At 49.3% G+C, this 26,470-nt stretch overlaps 1 protein-coding gene across 1 annotated transcript; it reads right to left on the reverse strand.

Moving 5' to 3' along the window:
- Positions 1-1,225: 1,225 nt before the first annotated feature.
- LOC144159332 (zinc finger BED domain-containing protein 4-like) lies at positions 1,226-18,693 on the reverse strand. The gene is made up of 6 exons (XM_077690745.1): positions 17,243-18,693; positions 14,994-15,308; positions 12,480-12,716; positions 6,588-6,839; positions 4,615-4,716; positions 1,226-1,997 (listed from the first exon to the last, which is right to left on the reverse strand). Exons 1-6 carry the CDS (start codon positions 18,053-18,055, stop codon positions 1,401-1,403), a joined length of 2,316 nt encoding a protein of 771 aa, XP_077546871.1. The 5' UTR covers positions 18,056-18,693; the 3' UTR covers positions 1,226-1,400.
- Positions 18,694-26,470: the final 7,777 nt, after the last annotated feature.

The raw sequence follows: 26,470 nt of genomic DNA on the forward strand, positions 1-26,470 counted from the left end.
CCGTCGCCGCTTCTGCCCTTTCCGCTTTATTTCGGGAAGTTGTTACAATTTCTGAATAACTTCTGATGGAGGCGAAAAGCAAAAATGCCCATAGGTTCGAGATTTCGGCGCACGTTAAAGATCCCCAGGTGGTCAAAATTAATCCCGAGTCCTCCACTACGGCGCGCCTCATCGCTTGTTTAGCGTTGGCGCGTTAAACCCAGAAATCAAACACTTTCTGAATAGCTGGACAAAATACGAAATCCCGCATAAACATTCATATGTTTGAATTGCACTAGGAATGCCGTAATACCAACCGTGTATTTTTAAAGCGAAAGCTTTCTCAGAGGGACCGGTCGCGTTCTGTAAAAACAAAAAAAAAAACTAGTGCATTCCACTGTAGACCGAATGGTCGACCGAAAAGCTCTGATAAGATCTCTGGATACACCACGCGTGCGTGAAACCAGGCTTCCATTGCGCCGGGACGGTTACTTGAAAATTGCGAAAAAGGAGCGGTTCTAGATAAGACAACACAAGCATTGATCACGAAGAAGGAGTATACAATGGTATTGCGTTATCTCACGAACCATGTATCGGCATACATTTAGGTCGTTCTTTGCAGATGGGTTTACTTAGTGCGCGAAAAATCTTTTGATGGGTTCGCTCTTCGTTTGCGATTTGGGTCTTCGAAGTTTGGATGATCGACTGGACGCGCTTTCCGCGAAGGTTGGACGTACTTTTAGCTCTCGCACTTTCATAACTTTAGGAAGGGATGGTATTTTTTTCCGAACCAGTCTGTCAGGCCGCTCGGTCTGTTTCCTATCTGCAGGCAGGGGCGGTGGTAGATTCTCTTTTGCCTCTGATTGCTTGATGCCCGCAGGGATTAGACGTCTTTTCTGCATTTGTGCTGGCGCTGAACCGCCTGCTCGATTCCTCCCCTCCCGACCGAGCCCCAGAGCGAGTTGGTTGCCTGCCTGCCAGTCTGTCACTAGTCGCAAAGGGCCATTCCGCTTGCCGACGCATGGGAAGGGGGGCATGTAGATTTTGTTATTTGCGTCAAAGAACATTGCTGGTTTGCAGTCAGGTTTCCAGGAAACTGCTTGAGCCCACGGATTGCCTTTTTTACAAGACGCAGAACATTCCGTCAACTGTTTCGCTGTAAGAGAGAGAGAGAGAGAGAGAGAGAGAAAGAGAGAGAGAGGGGGGGAGAGAGAGAGAGAGAGAGAGAGAGAGGACCTTGTGGATAACGAAAACGATCTTTGATCTTTTAATTTGGCTTCTTAATTCAGTTCGATGGGCACAAAGTTAGCACCACTGCTCCAACTCGAGTCGCGAATGCCTATTCACCAGCGACACAACATCCTTAGGCGGCGAAGGGACCACAGCCGCCTGGGAGCCACGAGCTGTACATTGACGAACTGCTAGGGCAAGTTCCTTCTAAGAAGAACCACTTCTTCCAGCTGTTCATCATTGTAGCCGTGGCTTCTGGCAGCTTGCACAGCGGCAGTAACGGAGGAGACGCCCTTGACCATACCGCAGACCGCGAACACCGAGACCGCCAGCTTAGCCAGAAGCGGGAAGCGAAATTGATTGGCTTTCCAGTAGCCCAACGGAGTGACACTGTCTTCCGTCGTCTCTTCCGACAGGTACAGCAGCAGCTCCTGTCCCAGCGGGGTCGCAGGCCCCGGCTGTTGCGACGAGAATCCGCTGTCGGGCTGGCGTATGTTCTTGAACAGCTTCTGTCCTTCCTTGATGGCCTCGGATTCGCGTGGGACGGCGAGAGCGGCTGGAGGGTCGAGGTTGAGCGCGGCCCGTTGCTTCTCGATAGCCTCTTTCATCTTGCAGGCGGTCAGATCGTCGCACCAGGCGGTCTTGAAGCGGGGGTCGAGCAGCGCGCCCGCGAGGAGCACGGGGTCGTTCCAGGACTGGCAGAAGTGCGTGTCCAGGCAGCGCAGGAAGTGTTCCGCCATGGTCTTCAGCTGGAAGCCGTTCCTTACCATGGAACGCGTCAGGCTCACCTGCGGGAACGAATGGGAATTGGGTTGGGTTTAGGAATTGGAAATAGGAATTGGGAACGCTATTGCGTTTAGGAGTCGTTTAGTCGGTTACAAGACACGCTGAACAAAAAGGCGGTTTTCGGACCACCATGCCTAAAGAGCGCGCTGAATCTTCGTTGTCGAAGTCGACAGCGTGTAAGACCATCTCCTTGTCCCAACTTTATTCATAGTTACGGTTGTGGCCCTGGTTGTTGCCGTACGCCCGTTTTAGATCACCTCTTGAAAAAAATACCTTCTGCGCGAAAACGAGAAAAGGCCTGAGGGTGGCGCCCTGGCTGCTCGTCCGCACATCTTCTGGGGATGTGTTAAAGATCTCTTTCCCCTAATTTCCCGCGATGAGCAGTGGGAGGTGGCGCTGAGGAGCTCGGACTTAGATGTGCAAACATCCTTGGACATCATAGCTACCGATGTCGCCGCCCGGCACGAGCCAGCGGCCATAACCGCGCCCTGAGCAAGAAAAGTTCAATAAAAGTATCTCTCTCTCTCTCTCTCTGAAATGGTCTTCGCAATGAATCGCCCTGTCGTCTGCTACGGGACCGTATCACATACGGGAAGAGTGACTATATGCTTGCTACACCCACACCTGGCGCTTCGAATCCCAACTTGAATCGCGTGCTTTTGCAGAGCTCGAGATTGCCGCCTAAGCCCCGCATGACGTCACGGCGAGTGCTTGATGACGCAGACCTCACTTCTGCGCCCACGCGTAGTTTTCGTCCCACTGCTACCCATTGATTTCAGCCGCAGGTTAATCCCTTCCACCAAAAGGAATGACTGCGCCCCTTTAACTCTACTAATAGGCCAGAAATGGGATCGACTGTTATGCAAGCTTTATAATCCTAAGTACCCCGGCCATTGGGCGACTGGAATCCGCTGAATAATAGCGGGCTGAAAGCTGCAGCTTTCCACATATAGGCGGCTCTACGAAGTCTTTAGAGCAGTTCGTCATCAGTAAAAATTATGCGTTGCAGTAATCGCATTAGCGGAGCGTACATTGTGAGTGGGCGCCTAAGTCCTACGCGCACATAGTTGTCGAATTTAAACATGTGCGTACGGCACACGATGTATAATATAAGGTAGAAAATTGGGCGAGTTGGATAGCATTCATGGTGGTCAGCGCGAACGGAAACAACACACAGAGAAGAGAAACGGAAACAACACACAGAGCGCCTGTGTCGTCTATTCTCTTCTCTGTGTGTTGTTTCCGTTCGCGCTGACCACCATGAATGTATAATATACTATACACGGTAAACAAGTTCCTCTCTTCAGTCGCCAGGTTTGTCTTCCTTGCTAGATCATTTTTCTTACTTAAGTCTAAATAAAGACGGTTTACCACTCCTTACCGAAAAGATTGTTCCAGTGCGTGACAGTCGAAAACGTATATGGCTAATGCATACCGCCATTACGCTCTGTGAGGCAGATTTACTATGTGCGACAGTGGCAACTATGTTGGACTAGTCGTTTTTTTAAGCACACGCACAATGACTGACCGTCCTAAGACGGGGTTTGTTGCGTGCTTGATATGCATTGGTACTTCGGTGCACAGCACAGCCGCTTATCGCTCCAACGCATTGGCGGTGAGCGCGACCACGGGCGGGGCTGCGAAGCGCGTCTCCGTGACGTCGGGTTACGGATTCTCGCATTTGTCGTCTGCTTCACTCGAGCTGGGTTTCCTCGCGTTTTTTTTTTTTTGGGGGGGGGGGGGGCTCGGTGGACTTTTGATGCTTGTCCGTACCAGATTTTGTTTGTGCGTAACTCTTTATCATTATAAAAGACTTAAAACCGCATACACTAGCTCAGGGCGTGATTTAAAGTATTGTTTTTGCTACCGCTCAGGAAGAAACATTGCCAGCGTTGCCCCATGCCTTGCGACGCCGGTCCTGTGCGGAGCGCAAAGAGTCGGATGCGTCAGCTCCTGTATCCAGCAATCTTTAGAACAAAGGGAACAATCAGCTGCTAATAACCGACAGCAGCGAAAATGCAAGACCAAAACAAATTCCAGGCATTCGGGGCTGTCGGCATTAGCAGAAGGCACTACGATTCCCGGTAATTGTATGTAAGGTAAAAGTTTTTGCAACCTTGCCGAACGCTCGAACGTATTGTCACACCACTTTACGTTGTCGTGCACCATCATGCACCTATCCATCGTGCCCCATCATGCACGATCATCATCGTGCACCTATACGAAACCATCATGCACCTATACGAAAAGTTTTGCGGATCCTTGAAGATGCTCCGAACGGCCTAGTTTTCTTTTTTTAGAAATATGTCACTGTACTGCAATAAAGAAAAAAAAATATCTCGCTTGGTTGATAGCTAGCGCCATCTAGTGAAAACAAAATGAACTAAAACACACTTTTTGCTTATTTTTTATTTCAGTCAAGAAATTATATATTTCTAAACGAAGCAAACTAGCCCGTTAGGAGCATTTTCATGTATATGCAAAACATTTTATATTGGTACGCGATGCTTTTTAAGCCAGTGGGTCATGAATTTGTAAGTTCCACAGGAATGTGATCAGCTGAGTCCCCCTTAACAGGTGAGTCCCCCTTAAATATTTCATTCATGCCATTTTCCTCACCTGCAGGTTTCTGAGCGCGGGTAGGACGAGGCCCACAGTCTCGTGCGGCTGCCGAAGAGCGTTGGTGGCTTCCTCCAGCGGTGCAAGCAGCTCCAGAAGGTCCTGCATGGTAGAGGAAAAACGGAATTACTTGAGGACAAAGCCGCCAATGTGGACAGTAGGAGGAAGCTTTTTCGCAAGGTGTGGAGACAGCCATAACAGAGGTCTACGATATCATTGCACTGCCGTCATCATCGTTAAAAAAACCCTGCAACACTTCCAATTAACGTTTTCACTCTTTCCACCCCGTCTGGAGGCACTGCGAAAGCTACAGCCCGGAGCGGCACTGCGTGATATTCTCGTGGGCAGCAGACGAGCTTTCTGTCTCTGCTTTGCTTTTGTGGAATTGTTTTAAAGTTCCTATAGAATGCGTTTATTGCTTGAACGGAAAGGAAGCCGACCAATTGCCGCAACACCGCTGGCATGACGTAATTCGAGAGCTCGAAGAACGCCGAGACCGGGAAAAAGAGAAAAGTCTTTTGAACAAGTTGTTGAGTTATCTGATGGGCACACAGCAGCAGTTTTTAGGCTGAGGTAATTTGCGAGACCTTAATCTCAGTACTCAGTGTGTTTGTTGGCCACGTTCTCAATTAATCAGGACATAAAAAAAAATCGAAGAAAGTGTTGCACGGTACTGAAAGAGCTTGGCACGACACATTATTGTTTTTTTTTGGTTTTTTGTTTTTTTTTTTAACTTTATTCCACTGCTGTAAGGACCGCTGCTGTCTCAATGAACTTAATCTAACCCCTTGTGGTTCCTTAGGGCAAGTATTGTACCTTTTGTATGCTCCAATGCCTGGAGTAGCCAGCTCCTGTTCGGGTTGGAGCTAAACTCTCCAATAAATAATTATTTCTCTCTCTATAAACGGAAGTTTTCTTTGGCTGCTTCCCCGACTTTCCTGGGGTTGTTGCCGCTGCAGGCGTTATTTCCGGGAGCACGGGTAGATTTTCTTACACCTGGGGCGGTATTCTCGTAACTGTCCCTTTTGAAAACGTCCCTTTTGAGCCCCTTTCATTGTGAAGTACTTGCGGTTAAGCAGTGAGCGTTGGCAGTAGGTTTGTTGCGCTTGCGTTACGTCACTTCCGGTTGTTTGCTTTTAGCCAATCAGGGCTCGCAAAACGGACACTTTTGAAAGGGACGCAAAAGGGACAAAACTTGAGAATACCGCCCCAGGTAACACTGGCCTCCGCGTGTCGTAGCCGCAGGGCCGGGGAAGCGAGTCACGGTCCAGCGCCCGGGAATTTATCGCCAGTTCTTGTGTGTATCACGTTATCTGCGCTTGCAAGTAGTGGCGTCTTCGCCAGTAATATAGAGCCGCTCTGCGTTTCTCATTACGCCTCGTATTTCTGGACGCGCTCACTACTACTCGCAGCTCTGAAAAGTCAGCAACTACGTCAAGAACAGTGACACTCTCATAAAACTACCACAGGCAAGTTCACGTCAACCAAAGAATGCCACAATGAAAGCTTCGCGTTACGTCGATGCCACCTCTGCGTGGCATCGACGTAATTTTGGGGGGCGAAGCCCCTTAGCGGCTGGGGCTGTCGGCGTCTCCTGTCGTCGTCGTCGTCGTAATCGTCGTTCGTTCGTCTCATGTAGTGACGCTATAAAACACCGGGAAACTCGTTCACGCCTCGCGCGAGAACGTAACGCGCGCTAAACAAACACCGGGACACTCGTTTACGCCTCGCGCTCGAGCGCTTCGTGCTTCAAAGATAAGAGATTTTTACAGCGAAGCTGTATACCTGTTCCACCCAACGGTTTCATCTCCGTTGGCAAAAACGCCAAGGCGCCAAGAATACACTTCTACACTGCACGCTTCGCCCTTCACCACGTTTCACGTTAGTGGAGATGGCCCGGGATTTTTTTTCTGACTTTTCTGTCGTCCGCTTTACGGATACTTCAAGAACTGATCAAGCTCTTCGGGGCGTACCTGCAAAAGGGTCACCTCGGCGGCTGTCAGACCGACTTGCTTGCAAGTGTAAATGTGGTCCTGCAGGTCCGAGTGTTGCGTCAGGACGGCGCACAGGTCCCTTAGGCTGTCCAGCTGCGCGGTCCAGTCGTTGGACTGGCCGGACGGAACGGAGACAGCCACGCCGGCGATGGTGGCCACGTCCTCGGAGCTGCGCTTGTTCTCCAAGACGACGCGGCTGCACTTGGCCACGAGGTTCGTCACGTCCTGGTCCTGGAACAGGAGGTGCGAGGGAAACAGCATAAACACCATTTCTAAGGTGGTCGAGATAGCGAAGAAAGAGAGAAAGAGAGAGAGATTCGTAATAAATTTAAGACTGCGGACAAAGTTAAATGAACAATTTTGATGTTTCAGCTCATTGTGATCAAGGATCCCTTATGCAATCCGAAACGTCAGAATGATTCATTTTACTTTGTCTGTGACCGCAACTTCGTTATGAACTTCCAACTTTTGTGTAACCGTGGACTAAGAGAGAGAGAGAGAGAGAGAGAGAGAGAGAGAGAGAGCTTTTCTATGGAACATTTTGATGTGGGGTGGTTCTTTCTTTCAGGTATACAACCACTCCTGCCGGTGATGACATATGGAGCGAAAACTTGGCGCCTTACTAAACAACTGGCATGCAAACTTATGTCCGGTCGACGGGCCATGGAACGTTGGATGATAAGAGTAACACTTAGAGACAGGACACGAGCTTGCTGGATCAGGGAACAAACTGGAGTAGAAGATAAAGTTCAAATTAAGAAAAAGAAATAGATTGGGCTAGACATGTAGCGAGACGAACCGACAACCGGTGGACAATTAGGGTAACAGAGTGGATATATTGGTCTAGAAGAAAGGGAAGGTTACTACTAAATCAATTTAGGGACGAAATAACGACATTCGGAGGCAGAGAATGATCTCGAGTAGCGAAGGACAGGAGCGGTCGAAGGTCAGCGGGAGAGGCCTTCGTCCTGCAGTGGACCTAAGTAGGCTGTTGCTCTTGCTGCATGATGATGATACATCAATGTGCCGTGTTGGCTCTACCGGCTTCCTCGACTAGCAGGAGTTGATTTTGAAGTAGGTGGGCGGGACTGAAGTATCTCCCTCTGCTCAAGGAAGGGGAAAGGGGTGGCAGGTCAGGTTTGGGTTGTTGTCGTACTCCGATTTGGTATGTCTGAGAGTGCCTTCCTGATCCCAGGATTTACATTGGGCGTCAGATTGCATGGGGAATAACAGATGAATCCTGGTTGGATGGGGAACTGTGTTAGCCTTTGAGGTTTCCCGACTCGGCGTGAGGAATCAGGAAATACTGATTTCATTGGCTACTCTAATTCAACGAGGGGAACTTTGTCACTGTTGTGACTCGGCCTGATTTATGACGGATGCAGCGCGCAGTAAAGGACAAGAAAGAATGGTAAGATGCATGGAGTGCTGCAATGTTCCAAAACGCGTGTTCGCCGACGGATGAGTTTGCCCGTTGCCGTAAAAAGAGAAAAATAGTCGTGAGTACAGTTCGAGCTTCGTTGGCGCTCTTATACCAAAATACGGAGGCTCGACCGGTTTTTGTTTTCATTAATTATTTTCTTTATACGCTGAAAACTGATGGTCTACGCCTGACCCAGCGAGCGACATGCAGCGGTAGCACAGGAAAGACGACAGAAACCAAATGCACGGACTGACGAGGCAGGCCGGTACATGCACCTTTATCCAGCGGCCGTTTTCGTAGTACTATTATCCGTAGTCATTCCAGCCCGAAACGAGATCGCCGTGAAAGCTGACGATCCAGCGTGTGTGCTGACGCAGCATCGGCGCTCTCAACGCGGTGCTAGACGCGGTCACGGAGTAAGATGACGCGGTCGCGTATACGATCGAACATTGATAATCTTTGCCTCTTCCCGTGGAACGATAAGCGCCTGTTCTTGCGCTGACACCGTCCTACACTGCGTATAGCTCGACAACCGTGGTGGCTGCCGCATTGACACACGGCGCGCGTGTTCTCAAAGCTCATTTTCCCCCAAGGCTCCAACGTGAGTATTTTCAGCAATTGCGCGCGTATTAGCCCATCGTAACACGATGCGCATGCGCGGGAGTTTAAAAGCGCACAAGGAACGGGTACAGTAAGAAAGGACACAAACAAGTGCTCTCGTGTCCTCCTTTCTTTCCATTCCCCGTTCTTCGTGCGCTTTTAATCTTCCGCGATGTACCAACTAGCCCAATTTCCGGTATTGCTTCAGCGCATGCTCTGTACCTACTAGTGCTATGCACCAACTAACCCACGATGTACGAATTAGCTCAACTCTTGGTATTGCTTCAGCGCATGCGCTGTGCCAACTAGCCCAATGTGCCAACTAGCCCACGACGTAGCAACTAGCCCAACTTTCCGTATTGCTTCAGCGCATGCGCGGCCTGCTTCTAGCGTTGCAGAAAGTTTGCGGCGCTGTTTGAGAACGACGCTGCTGTTTGACTGCACAGGCTCGTGGCAGGCACGATTTTTTTTCCCGCCATTAAACACCCGCTGTGCCATATAGCCTAGTTCAAGTTAAGAGGACGAAGTGCATATGGGCTGTTCATGTAATGCGAGGGAGAATGCTGACACTTGGTCGACCATCAAGGTAACAGAGTGGATACCGATAGGCAGGACTAGACGGAAGGCAACACCGGCGAACGCACGGTCCTCTATACACGCAACTATCAGACTTTTTTTATGAGGCTGGCCTCTACAGCGTTCTCCAGTTCACGAAGCCGCCTGCACCACGATCCCTTCTTTTGCCAATTTTTTTCCCGTTTCTTCACACCTATATGGCAGCATTGTTTAAGTAGCTTTCCATTCTTTTGATGCCTGTGGGCCGTGGCAAAATGGCGCAATAAAAAAAAGTTCGGTGGAGAGACGAAAAACGAAGCCCCTTTCTCAAGAAAAAAAACTCCCCCCCCACCTCCCCGAAGGGGATCGTGCGGAAATGCGAATGCATTGGGTGCACCGATGAGTGCGCTGCGGCAAGCAGTAACGGAGAGAGGCGTGCGCTCCACTGCATTTATATACATTTTCCGAGCGCAGCGAGTGGAGAGAGGGTACGAGGAGAGGAGAGAGAGACCTGCGCAACACGCCCGCCCCGCGCGCGAGCTCTCTCTCCCGCCGAGCTCCGCGATGCGAGCGCCCTCACACGCCCGAGCGCGCTCCTCCTCTCCCCTTGCCCTCCGCTACTCCCGCCCGAGCTACCACCTGCTCCGGTTGCTAGGCGCGCCACAGCTGTTGCTAGGGGCGAGGAGGAGCGCGGAGAGATAACACCTGCGGGCGCACGCCGACGGAGCACGACAACCCCCGACTAAGAAATGCATTCGCAACTACGACGACGACGACGACAAAGGCAGAACTACGAGGCGCGCGCTCACGTGCGCTCGCGCTGGAGGAATGCAGGCGCACGCCGGCCAACGGAGCAAGACAACCCCCGGCTAATAAATGCATTCGCATTTAAAATTGCGCCCACCTCCCCGCGAGGGGAACCCTGTGTAGATGCGACGCATCGTGGGGTTCACTTGGTGTTTCCGTTGGATTGATTCTGAAATCGCGTGAAACGTGTCGGGAACACGTATGATTATTATGTTTTATGATTATTATTATGTTTTATTGGCCAATCTTGGTCAATCTCTCTAAGTGGTATGCTTGGGGCTTCGCTGTCGCAACGACATTTACTCCATCATTGTTGCTGTAAGTGGGAGCTTCTTTTCTTTTATTGCAAGTGTTAATCATTGCTCCATCATGCGTTGTATCAGTAGCATCTTGATGTAGTTTGAATGATTCAAGGATATAAGGCGCGTTCGTAGCATTTGATCCTGTCTCGGTTTTGTGGCGCAGTGGGAAGAGCACCATGTACCTCGCGTTCTGCCCACAGGGTCGTGGGATCGAAACCGGGCGCCGCTAACTATTATTTTTTTTTTGTGTAGTGTAGGGGGAGGTGCGGACAACGCCGTATGGAGGGACAAGGTGAGTGAATGAGATGCAGTCGCATCTAAAAGATGGCTAAACCGTTAACATTGCTCCCATGCAACCTGAGTCAAATTTCAAAATCCAAACGGCTTCTTCGATCGTGTCGCAATGACGCAATCGGACAGATGTCGGCTTCATTACGCGTGGGACCCACGTCCCATTCCGACCACGGGCAGCCTTTTCTTTTTCTTGGGGCGCTTGACGTGCCTTCCCGTGTCATCATCATCATCGTTTTGTAAAAGCCATTGTGCAAAGTTGGCTTTCCTGCGGTGCATTTTGGCGCGATATCGAATGCCATCAGGAGAAATAGAAAGCTTCGCTTTAAAATAAGAAAATTTCGAGACAAAGAATGAACCATATGGCATCACAAGACAGGAACGGTTGGAGAACCGTGGAGAGAGGTACAGGCAGGTTGAAGCTGATGTTCCATGGTGTACACCAGAGGGTCTTGACTGTGGTCTTTTCGCTAAAGGGGCCGCGGGTTTGTTCTGTACGCAGTCTACGAAGCCGGCATTGTTTAGGACGGCCGAATTGAAGCGAAAGCTTTCTTAGTTGGACCGATAGCTTTCTGTCAAAAAACTAATGCATTTCCCCATAGACCGCTTGGTCGACCGAAAAGCTCTGGTAAGATCTCTGGCCACACGGCGCGTACGTGAAACCGGGGGCCCATTGTGTCACAATGGTTACTGGAAAATCGCGAAAAATGAACGTTTATAGATAAGAATGCACGCCTCGATCATGAATAAGTATCTGTACACGATCGGTATATGTTCGTAGATGCGTTTACTTTATTGAAAAATCGTCGCATGGGTTCGTTCTTTCTTTGCGATTTAGGTTTTTGAAAGTTTGATAGTCGATTGGACGTATCTTAGCGAAACTTGGACGAACTTTTAGCGAAGATTTTGACGCAATTATGATCGACTGTTGGCGCAATTTCGATGTCAGAAAGATTTCGCGCTTTCCTTCTTTGACAAAGAAGGTTGGTAAAGTTTTTATAGCTCATTTTTATGCCTGAAATGCGCGCAGTAAATGTTGTGCGGCGCGCAGGTACGTCGCATCTTAGCGCGAGCACGTGAGTTATATACATTTTTTGTTGCCTTGTTGCCGCGCATTGTTGTACCCGTTTATGAAAAACCGCCTGCATGAGGCATCCAGGATAAATAGATGAATACGAGACGGAGAGCAGAGCTTTCGATACAAACTGCGCTGTATATTTGGCTGCCGGATCTACAAGCTCTCCGGATGCGCTGCTATTTCGAGGCATTTGAGAATACGTTATGTTGAAAACTGTAACTGCCGGTACACCACCTTAAGAAATCAAACCAACCTAAGAAAACGCGGACACGATGACACAGTAGGCAGGATTATCCCGGATTAAGTTCAGCGTAGTGGTGTGTGCTATGTTCTCGTGTCCACGCACGTTTCGGCTGAAGTTATTTTCTGAAAATTGAGGATGTGTCCTCCTATTCAATCGTGAGAGAGAGAGAAAACGAGCTCAAACGTGAGAGTGAAACCCTAGTCCGGAAATTCATGCGCTGCCCTAGCCGTCTCGGCCCGCGTCACCAGGATAGTCTGGTTTTCCGGTTGACAGCTGTGCCCCCCACAGCTCAGGAAAGGTCGAGCGCCCGCTAAAAGAAGTTACGCTGCGTATATATTCAGTTGTGTTCAGTACAACATCTCCGCGCATCCAAGCGGGAAGCTATTTGCGGTACTCGGCATGCGACACTCAAAACACATCGTGTTTTCGATTTGTACTTATAAACAAAACACCAACCTTGCGCTTGACTTCAGCCCCCGCTTTTGGATATGCGCGCGCATTAACATGCCATGCCCGGGACCAATGGATAACGACGAGCCTGATGGCCCTGTCTGTCGGCGGCGCCACTCACCACGTCGAAGGCCCTCCGCACGGCGCTGACGAGCTGGTAGCTGGAGTTGATGGACCAGTGCTCTTCGAACGCGTCCAGGTCCTCGAGTATGTCCTGGCTGAGGTCGAACTCGCCGGAGTCCCGAGAGAGCGTCGCCGCGCCTTCTTCGTGGTTCCTGCGCACACCACCGCTCCAACCGGGCAGGGAAAAGGTCGACGTCGTGCGAGCAGGACTGTCCACTAGCACCCGGATCACTCGCTGCGCAGAAAGACAAGAACGAGTAATTGGCTGAACGTCTGTGTCATTGTTAAGAGATCTTTACTGCTTACCGCCCCAACTGAGGCATGATACGGACTGGCATTTTTAAGCGGCGATGAAAATAAAACAAAAGTTTGGTTAACTGAAAAGATTGTTTTGTACCTATAACATTCATACCACTTTTATCGCAGACTTCGAACAAATAATGGAGATATTAAGAAAAATTTCTCCCACCTCCCCTCGCGGGAACCCCTGTGTAAATGCGACGCATAGGGGGTTCCGTTGTTGTTTCCGTTAGGTTGATTCTCCCATCGCGTGAAACGTGCCGTGAACCACCTGCCGCGGCTATGACGCAACACAATCCAACACAATCCACTTTAATCCAATCCAATCCAAATCTAATCTAATCCAATTCAAGCCAATCCAATCGAATCCAATCCAATGCCCCTCGCGAGAGAGTGTTCGCTATCGGAGAGGAGAGGGGGTAAGCGGCGGAGAGCGCAGCTCGCGCGGCGAGGAGAATGGGGGAGGGGTGTGGACGGACAACAACAACGCCGTATGGAGGGACAAGGCGAGTGAATGAGATGCAGTCGCATCTAAAATGTACGAAGCGACGGCCACTCCCCAGGCACTTTCAGGGAAGTCTGTATGACGTCACAAAATCTTGTTCATGCTAATGGCGGCCGTCAACAGGAGCCACTGCCAAGAAACATAACGGGGTCTCTACTAGGGAACAAGTTAAGAATGGCAATAGCTCATGTACTGTATCACTCCGCCTAAGCAACGAACCTGGATGTCAACGGGGGAGCGCGTTTTGAAATGAGATTGCTATGAATGCGTGATATCGTCTGCCTTTTCTCACGTAGTTTGTTTGTCGTCGCTGCAGTAGTTTATAAACATATTAAGTTCAAAAAATCACGGAAACGGTTCGTGCCATGTTCAAAATATTCCCAGTAATGCACTACTTTCGCAGCGCGGAGTAACATCCGGATGCGGTGATGAGGCCCAGCGGCAACTTCCGTTAGAGATGTACAGGGCTGAGAAGATGAACATCAGAAAGGAAAATTTCTACGGTAATTCCCAGGGCAGTGCTTTGCTTTTTGAGGCTAGAGCAGGTTGCCTGCGAACTAAGAGTTTTGTGGGGAAGTACACACAAAATGATGGGGTATGCGTAGTCTGCGGAAAAGAAACAGAAACTATGCGGCACATAGTGTTAGAATGTGAGGGTATCCATCCAAATCTACATGAAGGGAATATTGGGCTTCCAGAAGCCCTAGGATTTAAGGGTATCAGAGAGGAAGTTAACTTCAAGGCTGGCGAGGGGACGAAAAGAAGATTAGAATGCTGGTGGACGAAGAGCAGAGAGGGGAATATTGCCTAGGACAGTTACCACCTGTAACAGGAAAAAAAAAAAGTATTTCGGGCCTAATAAGCTTTAGTGTCTGCCCTAAGCAGCGCTAGTATTAAACCAAGAGTGTAAAACATGGTTATATTAGTCCTTTTTGGTAAGATGACATGTCACCACCCCGCTTCAAAGGGGAAACCAATAGCAATGATCATCATCATCATCATCATCATCGTTGCCCTTCCTAAGTTGTACCCGGGTATAGCCCCGCTTGATCATATCGCTTGAACGCTAACACACTGCAGTTGCCACACTGTATGCTTTTAGTGCTGGCGTATATTATGTAACTCCTGCCAATACTACAGTAACGCTACATTTGAAAGTCAAATGATTAAAGCCGCAAAGTTCGAACGGCGGGTCCTTTCACTCAGAATAACGTTGCCAGAGTTGGAAGCGATCCAGTAGATGGGACCAGCTGCTTTCACATCTGTACCCTTTACGAAACGGAATAACGCATCCGGGACGCTTCTCCAGGGGCGGTATTCTCGTAACTGTCCCTTTTGAAAACGTCCCTTTTGCGTCCCTTTCATCGTGACGTACTTCCGGTTAAGCAGTGGGCATTTGATTCAAATACCGTAACTGTTCTTGCGAACGCATTTTAAAGAACTGAAACCGTATCAGAGTATCTTTTATGTGTTTATTGTTCCGCGAGAGAACCGAGAATAACGCTACGAAAAATCGTCTGCTCCAAATCGTCTGCTCCGAGTAGGCACGGCTCATAGCTCCGCCGTGCTTGCATGCGTCACATCCGGGTGTTCGCTTTTAGCCAATCAGGCCTAACTCAAAAGGGACACTTTCGAAAGGGACGCAAAAGGGACAAAACACGGGAATACCGCCCCAGATGGGCCACCTTAAGAAAACATCTAGCGCACCTTCTGGTCGATACTCCAACGGTTGAGGGCCGACTCGTAGATGCCGCGGATGGCCTCGACGGCGACCTCGTCCGGGCCCACCCTCTTGAAGGCCACCGACTTGGTCTCGGTCCTGAAATGCCTGGTCACGTACGACACGTCTACGCCGGCGTACATGTCGTCCGGGTCGCAGAACCAGAGGTTCACCACCGCGGCCACCGAGTCGGCCTTCCTGATGGGGGGTGAAACGACGTCTTGCATGTGGGCCGCCCTCCTTGGCAGCAGCAGGTTCGCCATTTCGGCCACGGTCGGAATCTCGTAGTCGGGTGCCGTGACCTCGAGTAAAAAAAAAAAAAAAAATTTAGGCGTTATCATACTGATTGGCACGGTGGGGCCTACGCCAGCGCATGCCATCCCGGTTGTCTGACGAATTCGTGTTGGCGGCTACTGGCGGACAAGCACACATCCTGATATGTATAAATACGGCGCAATATGTCATTCTTTTCCGGAGAAAAGAGTGCTTATATGTGGTCGGTTCTAAAAAGGTCATTCATCTAGACATCAAGATCGTTTATCGGTGATCTGGCATATTTTGGTGCCGTTTCCAGTACGTTTATATAATACGCGTAGAACTAAATTGTTCTTACACATTTCGTTTCAGAAGTTCAGCAAAAAAAAAAAAAAATCGTTTTCGCTCTTAACGATAACTAGAATCCTACGCAACTCGTGAAAAACTAAAAATTTCGACTGAAACACCTTGGAAGCATATTCTCCGTTGTTACATTAGACGGACAAACTTAACACCAAACCCCTATTAATTAAATGAGTATTGAGTGATTACACGCTGGCGAAACGCTGCCAATATTGGCGGGCTGACCACACGTTTTTTTTTCGTCCCGATTACTTTAGCACAATCGGAGTACAGCTCACGGCATTCAAAGCTGGAGTAAATAAAACACAAAACAAAGAACAAGCATGCTTACTATATATCGCTCAAAGTTTTCCTCGACGATTCAAAATGAAAATAAGCCTGAGCGAGTGATAAACACCATATAGTTAGTAGTATCAGTTCCCAAAGCCCGAGCCTGGTGGGGTCGCGTCATTTCTGGTATTTTCCTTTCTGAAAGGCTAGGCGGGATTAGACGCAGCTTTGGCTGTATGTTCTCTACAACGTGACAACAGTCTTTTCTCCTCCTCCATCGTTGTCTGCGGCAAGTGACTTTCTCTCTGTGTATAATGAACGCGAAGACACTTGTTTTCGATTTCTCTATCCAGCAATAAAGCTCCTTCCTGAAAGTGTAGTTGCGTAACTTGATTCAAGAAAAACTCAGCACAACATGCCATGTTATCGCTAAATCAGTAGAACTTTTCAGAAATCAGTAGATATATATGGATTAATCAGCAGAAGTGACAACGCTTCTGTAGAAAGTGCTCGGAAACGACGAACACGACAATTTTTACAGGGATCCAGTACCAAAAAGGCAGGCAAGACGCTTCACGTCTCATGACAGACCACTAATTGAGCACATCAAATAACAACTCCCGCCAACTTTAATTCCTGTCGCAAGCGTTGCACCAAGCTTACGTCCCTCTATGATCTGCTGCCATCACTGCCATCCACCCTTTTGGAATTCCCCCGACGAAAAAAAAAAAAAAAAAGGGAACTGGAAGGCCCAATTGGTACGAAGAGCGACGCACTGCGCGAGTTGGTACTGGTTCATCGTAAAAAAAAAACTGCAGAAACACACACACAACAGGGAATGAACGTACAACGCGGGCGCAGTTTTTTCCGACTCTCAACTACAGTTTTATTGAAAACAAAAGGATATAAGCACAGAGCATGGCAAAAAAAAAAAGCAAAGATTAACAAGTAACCCACACGCGAAAGAAACAAATATGAACATTCAACACTCTCGCCACTCATCATCAATGCGTGCCCTCTGTTGTGTGTGTTTCTGCAGTTTTTTTTTACAATGAACCAATTTGTACGTCCACAACAAACAGGAAGTTTGTAGTTTGCAAACATAATTTGATTTTTTATTACCTTTTCTCCCCTGATAAAGTTTTCTCTGTTCCGTTTTTTGGTAGGTGAATAATAAGATGACTAACAATAAAACCAAATAATAGATCACTTGGAACACGCATTTATGTACGCGTCATGACTTAACCATTTATTAGCTTTGGCTAATCGAACAGCTTCGCTGGCCGTCCACTGGGCTCTTAACTTTTTCACAGAACAAAAAACAACAAAAAAAAAACAGGAGGCATACCTTCATCAGCTGTTGGAAGCCACGCCTTGTAACGACATCGAAGGGTTCCAGATCTCGCCACACAAGCGCTAGGAGAGCGTCATTGATCTCCTTATGGCGGTTGCGGATGTCCTGGCAGTCTCCTGTGCTTGGACTCACCCTTGAGGACGTCCCCGGGCTTTCCAGCGACGAAGTCGAAACGCCGTCGTTTGTAATGGCCTGGAATTTACTCGACTGAGGAAACGGCTCGTTCGGCTGACCTTGGAAGAAGGCAGGCATAGAGGTTGTCGGATCCACGGTCCAGGGAAGGCGCATGTGATGAAGCATCGGTTCGTCTTTGAGCGGTATGTCGGACAGGATGCAACTACTCGTCGAGGGACTGTCAAAAGACGTCGATGAGCTTGCCGACGGCATCGGATGGGCAGGGCGTTCGTATGACGACACCAACAGGCCCAGAGAGTCCGTGGACAACAGATCGCCACCTCCTGCCGCCGTCGCCTGCTTCTGTAGTGATGTTGAAGCCTCTCCCTTGCGGTTTTTGCCATCGGATAGCTTCAGGGCGATCTCCAGCTCCCGTGGGTGCTTCCGCTTGAGATGCCTGAGCAAGTTTGACGACACGCCAGCCGTGGCTCGGATGTACTCGTTGCACAGAAGGCAAGTCCCGATCAGCTTCGTTCCTTCGGTCGTGGTGACGTAGAACCTCCGCCACTTCGCCAGAGGAGGACCCCTCGAGACGCCTGCTCTGCCCTGACTAGACGCGTTCATCGAACTTCCGCGCTCCGCAGTGTCAAAGATGACTACTTGTGCGTCTTCCGTGCTGCAGAAATCGGCCATGTCGTAGCGGTCGGCGTTTGGAATCTTCAGGCTACGGATTGGAACGCTTTCGCGCTTTGACCTTGATGCACAAAGACTCACCGAAGAGTACAGAAGCGGCGTGCAAGCATCGATGCACTGAGACCTTCAGCAGCTCCAGCTATGTCAAAAAGCACGCGCACGCGCTTTGTCAAAAATCCACGTCACGACTCGCGATTCGAATCTTTCACAGCCCGAATCCCGCTGCATTGGCCCTGCTCGTGCGAACGCGGCGAAAGCCAGCGCCGCTCGACCGACCAATCTGCAGTTGCGGCGCCAGCTTCCCGACACGTTGCACGGCTGCGGAGTTGGCTCGTTCTCCCGATAGTTTCATTCCTAGCAAGGCGCGCGCTATTCACGTTTCGATCTCAAACGCTTCCGCCACGCAAGCCGCTATACGAGCGAGGTAGATTGAAGATTAAGAGATACAAGGGTTCGGTCGCACTACATCCATTCCAGTCCGCCGCGATTCCCAGCCAAGCGCTCCGAGGCCAGGCGCCATTCCGATCAATGCTTGTGCCCAGGCGGTCTCTTCGGAGGGGGGGTGCGTGGCTTGACGACTACGTCACGAGCGGCGGCTAGCAACAGCAGCCGGTGGAGCAGCCGGCGCAGCGGGAAAAAATTCTGCCGCTCCGTCCCCGTCCCCCCGCAGCCGCGGAATGGGACGGAATGGAATGCTCGGCCGCCGCCACTCCTCGCCGCTTCGCGCCCCCTTTCTCGAATCTCTCTCTCCGCACGGCGCACGCTCTCTCTAGTCTTCCGACGCCGCATGTGTTGTGTTCAAGGAGGTTATTGGTTGTGTTTGCCCTTTTGCTTCAAATGAGCGGGGCTGGCTCCCGAGGCGTCCCTCTATTCAGCGAGTGTGTTACGCAGGCTCGTCTGTCGTCTGCCTCTCGGTCGTCTGCTACACCGGCTTGATAACAGCCGTTCGCCCAGTACGTAACGCAACAGAATTCGGCTGTAACGCTAATCATTCTTAAACGTGACTTGAATTATTTGGAATTGAATGCGGACTTTAAAAAAGGGGCAAACGAAAGCAGCACGTTCGAAATACACCTACGAGCAAAGGTGGAACTTCGAAAACTACAAATGGCGGCGTACGCTCGTCACGCAAAATTTCCATCTCCTCTTGCAAATATTAAAAAAAAATTGTAACAGTGAAGGTGTTGGTGCAACTAAAAGCACTCGAAAGCGTTAGGCCCGTGTTTTCCTACGTAGCGAGTTTAAATTTGGGGCGAATAGGGGGCATCTGCGAGGGTCTATGTTTGAACACATGGTAAACATTGTCGGTTAATTACGCTTTTCGGAGGAAATTGCTAGAGAGACTTCTTGGCCTTAATTAGAGGTGTTATACGACGGAAGGGAGTGCAGTTTCTGCCCACTGTCCTCAAGCAACTAAATGCAGCGCATGCTTCGAATTCGGAGGGAATGGGAAGAATACTTATATTATTATACGAGCACAGTTTAGAATGTGTTGCGCTGCTGAGCACGAGGTCGCGGGTTCGATTCCCGGCCGCGGCGGCCGCTTTTCTGATGGAGGCGAAAAGCAAAAACGCCCGTGTGTACGAGATTTCGGCGCACGATAAAGATCCCCAGGTGGTCAAAATTAATCCGGAGCCTTCCACTACGGCACGCCTCATCGCCTGCGTTGCGTCGGCGCGTTAAACCCCACAATCAATCAATCAAGTTTAGAATGTGTGCATTAACTACAAGGTTAGACGAACTTCACAGTGCCTACACTCACAGTGAAACTGCCAACAATGTAGCACTACTCCTTCACTGGTTCGACATGCGTGGACACCTGGTCACACTGACGGAGCAGATAGAAATCAGCAAGCGAATAACGCTGCGACAGAGTGCCTTCTTAGCTCGCCTCCCCCGATTTACAACTTTCGACCCGTTCCTGCTGCAGAGACTCCGTTTTTGCACCGCCGACGCCTGCGACAAGAAAGCCAAAAGTGACTAGAAGAGAATACAACCCAGCGCTTTCTAGAAATGTTCAAACCCCTGTCACAACTTAATAAGAAACCTTCATTAACGAGGCCTACTAGAAAAATATATACACCAGCCGCCGTCCGGCTTTCCCTCATATCGGCACCCACATACACCTGTTGTGGGAAGGCTACAACGCCTACCCTCATACACTTAATCTCTACTATCCAACTTTTGGCAAGGCAGAGACGCCATTCTTGATAAATGGACGCCTCCATCTGACATGCACTCGCACATGGAGCCAGTCTGAGTCATGTATACACCGAACATCCTTTTACGAACGCCTACAGGGCAGAAACTCCGCCTTGCAAGCGTTCCTGGAATGCGTGATTGAGTACAAGTTGGTGAGTGCGATAACAGAACCGCTTCTTCAGTACGGAGATGTCCTGGCACACTACGGGCATAGCAGACGAAAATTTCTTGCGCATCATGCTGGACCACTCAGATCGTCATTTACGGCTTTCCTCATAATCACCTCACAAACTCAAACACTACCAGATTTTCTGGGCATCATAACCTCCTCTTTCCAAAAGCGCGCACCAATAACGGCAAACAAACAGTTCTGTTTTCATGCATTGCATTCTGGAACACAATACTGGTTGAAATTAAATTGTGTCGTTCCCTAAGTTCTTTTCAGTGTAGATTAAAAAATCTTTTTCTTTTTACCCCGCCTGAACAACTCGCAGCACAACCAACCCGGTACCATGCTTTTTCTTTCTGTGCCATGTTTTTGCTTTCTATTGTATAATTTTTATTACACTACCACAGTCGACTACTGCTACACGTCTGGGAATCTTTGCACCATATAACGTTGTTACAGGAGGTCCCCCCGTCAGTGTTTCACTCTGGGACCTCCTCCTGTATGTGTCAATTATTGTATTTCAATGTACAAACTATATTTTTTCAATAAACCTTCAAATCTTCGAACTTCAAACCTTCAAACCACAACCAGGAGACTGATCCACACGGCGGCACGCTCCTCTATGCTATCTACCCGACTGGATGTCCCCTTCCCCCGCCCACCTGCGATTTCTTTCCCTCCGTTGGTACCCTGTACCATCAGGAATGGGAGGGCCAACAAACCCCAACCTACCCTTTGTCTCCTCCCTCTCATACGGGCAGTGGAAAACCTTCGGGAAAAGGGCCTGGACGGCAAGCCGCAGTTAGAGCACTGCACGGGACGCAATTTGTAGGCCCGGCCCGACCCGGCCCGGTAGAAAAACGGCCCGTTCCTTGCCCGATCTCGAGAAAGTATTGATATAGAAGACCGGGCCCGGACCAGCCCGACCATTTTTTTTTAATAATAAGCTCGAGCCCGGCCCGAGCCGTACAAAATTTACTAAATTAAGCCAGAGCCCCCCAGACTGCTTGTAAATATCAGCACGAGTCAGACACTCTAAACATGATCCATGACTTTGTGTAGCGCAAAAAAAAAAAAGGACAAGGGCAAAAGAAGGCGACGGGCACAAGCACTTGTGTCCGTTGCCTCCTCTTACCCTTGTCCACATTTTTTGCGCTGCACTGAGTCATGGATTACCCTTACCAACTAGCCCAAAAACCAAACTCGGCTAATCTGAACATGGGCCCGAAAGAGTTTGGTCTCTTTAACCTGAAATTAAGCATAGCGCGAGTATATTGACCAAGTTTCTTTAAGCATGAACCGATCTTTGTACAACATAAATATCCTGACTTTGAAAATGTATTTCCGAGAATATCGCTGAAATGTGCACTTCATTTGCGAGTCTTCAAGCTGAACTCACATCAACGATCGTTTAAATGAGGAGGAAAGTGAATAATCTGTTTATTTGTGCCTTTCGTGAAGCGATGTAGAACCCTGCTTTGTTTTATTCAATTCGTTTCACTCTACTACATGTTATTGAGGCTAGCAACCTCTGCCGAGAGCTAGTTTAACTTGTACTTTTCTCCATTTAATTCCTCAAGGCTTGTCCCTGGCGCCTATCCAAGTACAGCCAAGTTCTACGCATGCTCACAAAGTTCTCTACTCAGAAAGTCGCGTTTATTGGCAAAAAAGAAAGTGTACAAAAAGTGAAAGACCCAAGGGTACAATAGCGTGTCTTTGGTGGCATGGTCGGCACAAATTGCAACGTCCAGGTGACGCTTGTTTTTTTTTTTTTTTTTAAGCAGGAGAAAAATGAAAGCCGTTCCACTCATTGTGGAAGCTGCCGGAAGTGCACAACACTGATTCGCCATAATGAGCTGTACCGCCGTTATCCGCTCACTGCTGCCACCCAATGCATTTCAAATTTCCCGCCTTCGCAGTGCTCTCGCGCCCCCTACCTGAAACTGCGCCAGCGGGAGTTCTGTTTTTATTTTTTTATGCTTGCTTTAATTTTGTATGCTGGAGCCTTTTTGCGGCATTTCGAACACGCCATTCTTTTCTTGCGCAGCTGGAGCCTTTCCGCGTCATTTCGAACGCACCATTTCTTTCTTGCGCGGCCGCTTTTTTCGCTTACTCTCGTAAAAACCAACCCAACGAGCGTTCAAAACTAAAGGAACGTGGGGGCTGCCGGTTATATACACAGATTTTGCCTGCAACGTACCTGCAGTTTTCTTTGCGGCAAACAACGGGGAGATGCATTACAAGCAGCAGTGGTCCGCGAGGTTCGAACTGTTATTACTAGTTAAACCGCGTGGTTTTCGAAGCCTCAGCGTGACCCCCTGACGATGGTACATCAGGCTCTACTTGGGTCCGTTATCTCGCTACGCCACCTGATTCCGGCAGTGGCATCGACCGTTAGCGAGCTACGACGACAAGGTGAGCCCATAAAGGGCTCTGCACTTAAAAGGCGATGTTGTACTCTGAGACCGGAGTGCCCTTGTTTCCTGACCCGCTCTCTCTCACAATGCTGATGGAGCCTATACGTTTTGTTTTAAGTGCAATGCACTTCTTAAGCGACCCTGAACCTGCGTCCACCGGCGATGTCCGCATAACATACCCACGTGGGGGATTGGCCAGTTAAGTGCGAATGCACTTCTTAAGCGACCCTGAACCTGCGTCCACCGGCGATGTCCGCATAGCATACCCACGTGGGGGATTGGCCAGGAATCTCCTCGTTTTCCTTGGCAACGGGGGGAGATGGGCGCGCGCTGCCTGGCCGCTGACATGGCACATACCCACGTGGGGGATTGGCCAGGAATCGGGCGGGAGAAGGGCTAATGCACCCGCTTAAAGGAGTACTGACACGAAATTTCAAAGCTGAGATCCGCTCTAGCAATCAAGTACAACGACAACACAAATAGGTGTCTGTGAATAAATGCATCTTTCTTTCTTTGTAGTTGTGTGTGTGTGTGTGATCTCTCTTTCGCGAACATTACCGAACCGCGCAAATTCAACTCGTGCATTCGCACTTTCACATTCTTCCTCTCGGGGAAATGCGGGGAATTTTTGCAAAAGCGTTTTAAAGAAACAATTTGAGGACTTCTTCGTCTTCATCATAATCAATAGCCAATCTCCGTCCACTGCAGGCCGAAGACACCTACAATCGACCTTCAGCAGATAATGTCCTGCTCTTCTCGTGTCCGTTCTTTGCCCTCTAAGTTTTTTATTGCCTTGAAGTCTTTATAAGTGCAATACGTCTTTGTGTTATTTTTTAAGAGTGACGTAGCGACTGCACTTCAATTTTATTGTTTTCGTTCAACCTAGAAGCTGAATGAGCGAACATTTTATTGGTTGATTTTGAGGCGCGCCGTAGTGGAGGGCTCCGGATCAGTATCGACCCCCTGAGTATCTTTGACGTGCACCGAAATGGTGAACGCACGGGCGTTTTCGCTTTTAGCCTCCATCAGAAAAGCGGTCGCCGCAGCCGAATCGAATCCGCGTACTCGTTCTCAGCAGCACAACGCCTTAGCCACTGAGCCACCGCGGCGGGTGAGCCAATTTTTTGTTATTTGAAATTTGCGGCACATTGCTGCATGGTCTCAGGCACTGCCCGGGCCAGCTCAGGCCGGCACGGCCCGAGAATTTTTTCGCTCCAGCCCGAGCCCGTCCCGGGACCGCAAAAATATGTGCTACCCGGCCCGAGCCTGGCCCGCGGCCCGGGCAGGGCTCGGGATTTCGGGCCATCCCGGGCACGCGCAGTGCGCTATACTCGGTTACAACTCAAGAAAGGCACCATCTCATGTAGTGTATCCCTCCGCCAAAGCGCCGGACCCGTGACGTCAATGCACGCGCGTTTTGAAAGGGGTTTGCTATGAATGCGTGATACCGTCTGCCTTGTCTCACGCAGTTTGTTCGTCGTCACTGGAGGCGTTTACAAGCATATTAAGTCCAAAAAATCACGGGAACGGCTCATGCAATGTTCAAAATATTCCCAGTAACGACATTCTTGCGCCGCGCGGAGAAACATCCGGCTACGGTGATAAGGCACAGCGGCAACTTCTGGTGGCGTTCTTAAGTTTTCACCGAGTATAGTCTGGGCATCCCGGACGAGGGATTCCCTCCACCTGTCAAGGGCCCTGTCATCAACACTTACGCTCATGAATAACGATTTATTTTCTCTCTACTAGGACCGCACATGGCGACACAACGTCCTAACATTAAACCCTGCAAACGGACTCACCATGCTCAACCACGGCCTTCGTCCTCAGTGGCAGTTTCCCCTAGGGTTTCGCGCACCCGAGATGGTGTTCGTGCCCACAGGACTGCGTTTCAAACGATCTTTCCTTGTGGCTCAATTAAGCACTCCAACCAAGTGGCTGATCCCACACAAAGACTTTATTACGTCCCTTCTAAAACTGAAGGTGAAATGCATCGACCGCGTCGGCTGCAAGTTCTCTCCGAGGGACGCCGTTCACCGGCACTGCCCGATATCAAGCTTTTGGAACGGCGTCTAGGAGACCATGCGAAGAGCATGTGTTCGTGCTTGTGTTCGTGTGGTTGTGGTCTTGTCCTTTTTTCTTCTTATGAATTGTTGATTTCGTCACTTCATTGGGCTCAACACCACTGAGATCATCTCCTTTCGTATCTGTAAAATAATTAAGAAACGGCCCCGTCGAAAGGCCGTGAGTTTTCCAATCAGTAGAATTATGGCACTATTATTGTGTGATGATGATTTCCGACTTTTACAGGCTAGTTTGGCTAATGTAGTGCTTTGGGTAGTACGTAGACATCTGCGATAACCAGTCGGTTATCTGTTCGTTCATCATCCACTCTCTATTGTTCTTTCGGTGATCACAATGACATACCATAGCCAATGATGATAGGGTGGTTAAAGGACACGTATATTACAAATTTACCCTTTCTGGATTCTTGGACAACCGACCTAGAGAACACATGACGTCTCATGGATAATGAACATCTCTCGCGGCCACGGGTAACGGCTGGTTATCTTGCAAAATAAGCACCTAGTTAAGGCACAACAAGGAGGAGGAAAGGCGCTGGCTTTAGTGGACGATTCGATCTATCAGGGGATAAAACAAACCTAACGCTAAGGTAACGATATAGAAATAGAAATACATAAAAAAGTGTAGCACTGACTCCTTTAAGAGAGAGAGAGAGAGAGAGAGAGAAAAGACTTTATTTCCGGTCAGACTAAGACCTATTGGTGTTCTTCAGCGAGAAGAACCATGCTGAGCTGGTCGTCGAGGGCCGCCGACGCCAACCACACCCGCCAGTTGGGAAAAGGAGGGTTAGGGTAATGAGGGGACTGCTGGGAGACCGGACAGGAGAAGATGATGTGCTCAACACTTGCGTACGTACAGGCGCAGTTGGGACAGGATGGGTCTGAGCGACGACGATAGAGGTAAATGCGTGCCGGAGTGATTAGAGTGTTCAGCTGAATTGTAAAGGGACCCTGCAACAAGTCTTTAACGTATTTTGAAATATTAAATGCTTGCGGAGCGTAGTCACCCAACACACCCAGTACTTAGATTAGTGGGTCGCAAAGTATCTCAGCCAAAAATTACTGCTCTATGCCCATCAGATAACTTCTAAACGCGCTCAAAAGATTTTTCTCTCTTTCCCAGTCTTGACGTTCTCCGACGGCCCGAATTACGTCACCGAGGCCATGTAGCGGCTGTTGGCCGCTTTTCATTCAGGTGCAACAATAAACGCTTTTCTATAGAAACTTTAAAAATAAGGCCGCAAAAAAAAAAAGCAGAAACGGAAGGCGTATCTGGTGCGACAAGCAAATAACGAAGTGCCGCTCCGTGCTGGCGATAACAGTAGCTTTCGCAGTGCTTACAGACGCGAAGGAAAGAGTTGAAGCGTTTATCGAAAGTGTTGCACGTTCCATTAAAACTCAGTGCTAGCAGAAAAAGGAAAGGCTCTATTAATTTCGGGCTGATCTCGGTTTTCGTAAAAACATGCTGCTTTCTGTGGTTTTTAGAAGAATGTTTTTTGAACTCACAGCGGCTAAATCAAAGCTTTCCCATCTTTTGTTGATT

This window comes from Haemaphysalis longicornis, unplaced genomic scaffold (assembly GCF_048455015.1).
Source record: "Haemaphysalis longicornis isolate Haplotype H1 unplaced genomic scaffold, Haemaphysalis longicornis Haplotype H1 scaffold_10, whole genome shotgun sequence".
NCBI lineage: Eukaryota > Metazoa > Arthropoda > Arachnida > Ixodida > Ixodidae > Haemaphysalis > Haemaphysalis longicornis.

Bases quoted from the DNA above. Each gene is read 5' to 3' on its own strand.
- LOC144159332 (XM_077690745.1), bottom strand. From the start codon at position 18,055: ATGGCCGATTTCTGCAGCACGGAAGACGCACAAGTAGTCATCTTTGAC. The intron at 12,717-14,993 runs GTGCGCTAGATG...CTTTCTGCGCAG, and splicing joins GTTGGAGTATCGACCAGAAG to CGAGTGATCCGGGTGCTAGT. The intron at 6,840-12,479 runs GTGAGTGGCGCC...CTCCTGTTCCAG, and splicing joins TGCGGAGGGCCTTCGACGTG to GACCAGGACGTGACGAACCT.